General features: G+C 42.9%; 1 protein-coding gene across 1 annotated transcript in view; it reads right to left on the reverse strand.

Moving 5' to 3' along the window:
* Positions 1-3,350, reverse strand: part of LOC119412706 (monoacylglycerol lipase abhd6-A) — a 9,659-nt gene that overhangs the window by 879 nt on the left and 5,430 nt on the right. Inside the window, exons 5-8 of the mRNA XM_037679742.1 lie at positions 3,080-3,212; positions 1,474-1,631; positions 1,325-1,379; positions 722-822 (exon numbers count right to left, since the gene is read on the reverse strand). Of these exons, the coding sequence (XP_037535670.1) occupies positions 722-822; positions 1,325-1,379; positions 1,474-1,631; positions 3,080-3,212 (447 nt within the window). The remainder of the gene's footprint in view (positions 1-721; positions 823-1,324; positions 1,380-1,473; positions 1,632-3,079; positions 3,213-3,350) is intronic.

A 3,350-nucleotide genomic window follows, 5' to 3' on the forward strand; every position in this document is an offset into this window, starting at 1 on the left:
TGATGTCATCGTCCCCCTCACTCCTCTCGCTCCTGGTGCTGATGTCAGAGACAGTGAGACGGTTTGTACGACCTCTGCCTCATTTAGAAGCGTCTTCCACTCACATTCTGTGAAGTTCCTCGTTTTCCCACGTGCAGACATGATTTAAGAGAGTGCAGAGAGGCGGTTCATCAGGTGCACGTTTAAATCTATGTACATATTTAGATGGAGGCGTGCTGAGGGACGAGTCATGTGCGCTCTATTCCACGTTGATTGGGACGTACACAGGAAGCGAGGATTCATGCGCACGCACGGTTTCATGCATCTGGATTTATGTGAGAGTACGCTGTTTTCTCATTTTAACTACACGCCATGTTTCAGTAGGAAATCCACACGTCTTTGTACACGAGGGCCCAGATTTATTTAAATTTTTATAATGTAAAAAGATTCGGCCCCGACTGAAACCTGTGACTATTTCAGCGTTTGTAAACTTCTTACGTTTAGTTTTAAAAAGTCAGTGATGGGATAAAAACTCAGTCATGATTATTAGTCAGGTTTAGAAGTTGGAAACTGAAAAGGAAAATTCAAGAAAGAAACTACAATAAGAATAAATTCAGAATTCTTCTATAACAATAAAAGTAAAGGAAACGTGGGATAATTTAACCTTGAAATCGTATAAGAGTTGTGCAGCTCAGCTTCTTTTGAAGCCAAACCACGTCCTCTGCAGGTTCTGACGGTTTACCTGGTCCTGTTTGCCCCAGATGACCTGCAGCGGCGCCGCGATCAGGTGCAGGTGATCCTGCAGCGAATGACGGGACTTCTCCCCCACTATCTCCAGAAACACTGCGCACAACGTACATTAAAACTGACGTTAGAAACGTGATTATTTTTACAAATTCGACAAAGTAACTGCAAATAAATAATGTTTTTAGTAACAAAGTGCCTCAAAATACAGAATAAAAACTGAAAAATCAGACAAAGTCCAAAGAAAACCTTAAAGGATCAATAACTATTGAACAAGAGTTTAATGATTACAGGAAAGTCTGTTAAGAGGGAACATGTAAAAAGTGAAACGTATTAATTTAGAACCTAAAAATGTTGTAAGTTATTGTGAACTTTTAAACTTCTTGAATAAAAATAAAATCTGCTGTGGTGTTACACCAACTTACTCTCAGATTTTAGGTCTTAAAATACATAATGTAAATATTTTATTACTTTTGAGACAGAAGGGCCTGATAATCTGTCAGCATTTACTTATAATCTGAGCTCCAGACAGAGTTCTGTTAAGGAACTGGTTGAAGGAACGACAGAACCAACAGGAAGAGGAGTTCTCTTGATGACCGACCTTCTTTGTAAAAGTCATTGTTTGGGATCCTGTTGTCGAGGAGACCCCGTCGGACCTGTCAACACAAACACAAACATCATGCAGCCGCAGAAACAACACAACGGGTCTGTGGGATAAAGTTGTGGCCCGGGGGGGCGGGGGTCCTGCACCTGCCGGGGGAGGTTGAGGGGTTTGTGGCAGCAGAGGTTCAGCATGTCGTCCAAATCCTGAAGAGACCTGGGGATGAGAGGGATGGACTCCTGCTCGATGTTCTTCTCCAGCTCCCTCAGACGGCTGATGAACTCCGAGTCCGTTGGATAAATGAGACCTGTAGAACAAAAAGGAGGAGGTTCTGAAAGAGCTCGGCTTTGAAAACACCGTCTGAAGGCGGATTGTATCTTTTTGTTTTGCTTTAGAAGACCCAAACCTTGTGACGTTGTCTTGATCAAAAGTTCTCCAGGCTTTCAGAAGGTCTTTTATAAGTTTTTATTTGGACTTTGTTTTTGTTTTTTTGCTTATTCTAAGTCAATTTTTTATTATTTCTGTGAGCAATCCCATAAAATATGAGGAAACTGACGAGTGAGGGATGAAAGGCCGAGAACCAGGCCTGTAAAAACCTCCAACCAGCAGAAGAACAAAGAAAGTCCAGTTTTAGAAACAAGAACAAAACCATTAATTCAATTCAATTAATTTCAAAATACTTTATTAATCCCAGAGGGAAATTAGATGTTGTTGTTGCTCATCATCCTGGTTTCATTAAGAGTTGTTATAGATGCTGACAGCTGTGGGCAGGCCGTCCCACAGAGGATCTGAAGAAACTGGCTGCAGATGCCGATCCGTCCATCCGGATCCAGTGGGCCTCTCGGTCCTTCTGGGCAGCAGGACCACCTGAATGTTGGGCAGAGCTCCTCCCTGCGCGATGGCCACTCCTCCCAGCAGCTTGTTGAGCTCCTCATCGTTGCAGACAGACAGCTGCAGGTGTCGGGGGATGATCCTGGTCTTCTTGTTGTCATGAGCCACATTTCCTGCCAGCTCCAGGATCTCAGCAGTCAGTCACTCGAGCACCTCCGCCAGGTAGACGGAGATGCATCCACGGCGCCTCCTTTACAACTTGTTTGGGATTTGGGGCTGTATTCGAGGTAATACTTGAGCTTTGAGATGTTAATCAGCTGTTCCTGGTTGTAAAAACCACCTTGTTGCCATGGTTACGCTTCATAACAAATGTCCAAAAGTAAAAAAGGTTTCAGTAAAAATCCTTCCAGCTGCACAGCAGGAAGTAATCATCCAAAAAAGCCATTTACATCCAGAAAAAGAGGAAATAAAGTTTTTAAAAGCAATATTCCAAAATGAAAGTAACAGCTACTCCAACATGCAGCCGCCTTGAGCGGCGCAATTCTACAACCTGAAAAACCTGACGGAGTAATCATCCATCAGCTGATCGACTGCTGAGTTTCCAACTTTTAGGAATGGACTAAAATCCTTTTTTCTGTCAAACTGCGTCTGCGTCAGGCTGCAGGGAGTAACGGTCCAAATTTAAACTAGTCTGATCTGCTTCAGCCTTTGGCTTCAGGAAACTTTTTATACCAGAATGAGCTCAAAGGTTAAAAAGTTCAGGTGAAAGACTGAATCTGAAGCAGCCAAAGTCTAAAGAAAAACTCTAAAAGACCTCCAGAAAGTCTGGAACCGTGGCTCCAGACCACTTCAGACGATTACTAACTTTAGAGTAGGATCAGGACGTTTACGCAGGATTACAGACCAGGTGCTCGCAGAGTTTACCTCCGGGACAAACCAAGGTGATGCTGGACAGGTCTGAGGGGTAACGGGCCGCATACACACCCGCCACGTTTCCACCCATCGAGGTGCCGACCAGGTGAAACGGTCTTTTGTCCAGACCGATACTCTCCACAAACTGCGCACACACAGCAAAAACATCACGTGTACAGTTATGTGTCTGTCTATGCACTATATATTATAATATATACAGTATATATATATATATATATACTGTATATATTATTATATATATAATATATACAGTATATATATA

Source organism: Nematolebias whitei, chromosome 7 (assembly GCF_014905685.2).
Source record: "Nematolebias whitei isolate Nwh7 chromosome 7, NemWhi1, whole genome shotgun sequence".
Lineage (NCBI taxonomy): Eukaryota > Metazoa > Chordata > Actinopteri > Cyprinodontiformes > Rivulidae > Nematolebias > Nematolebias whitei.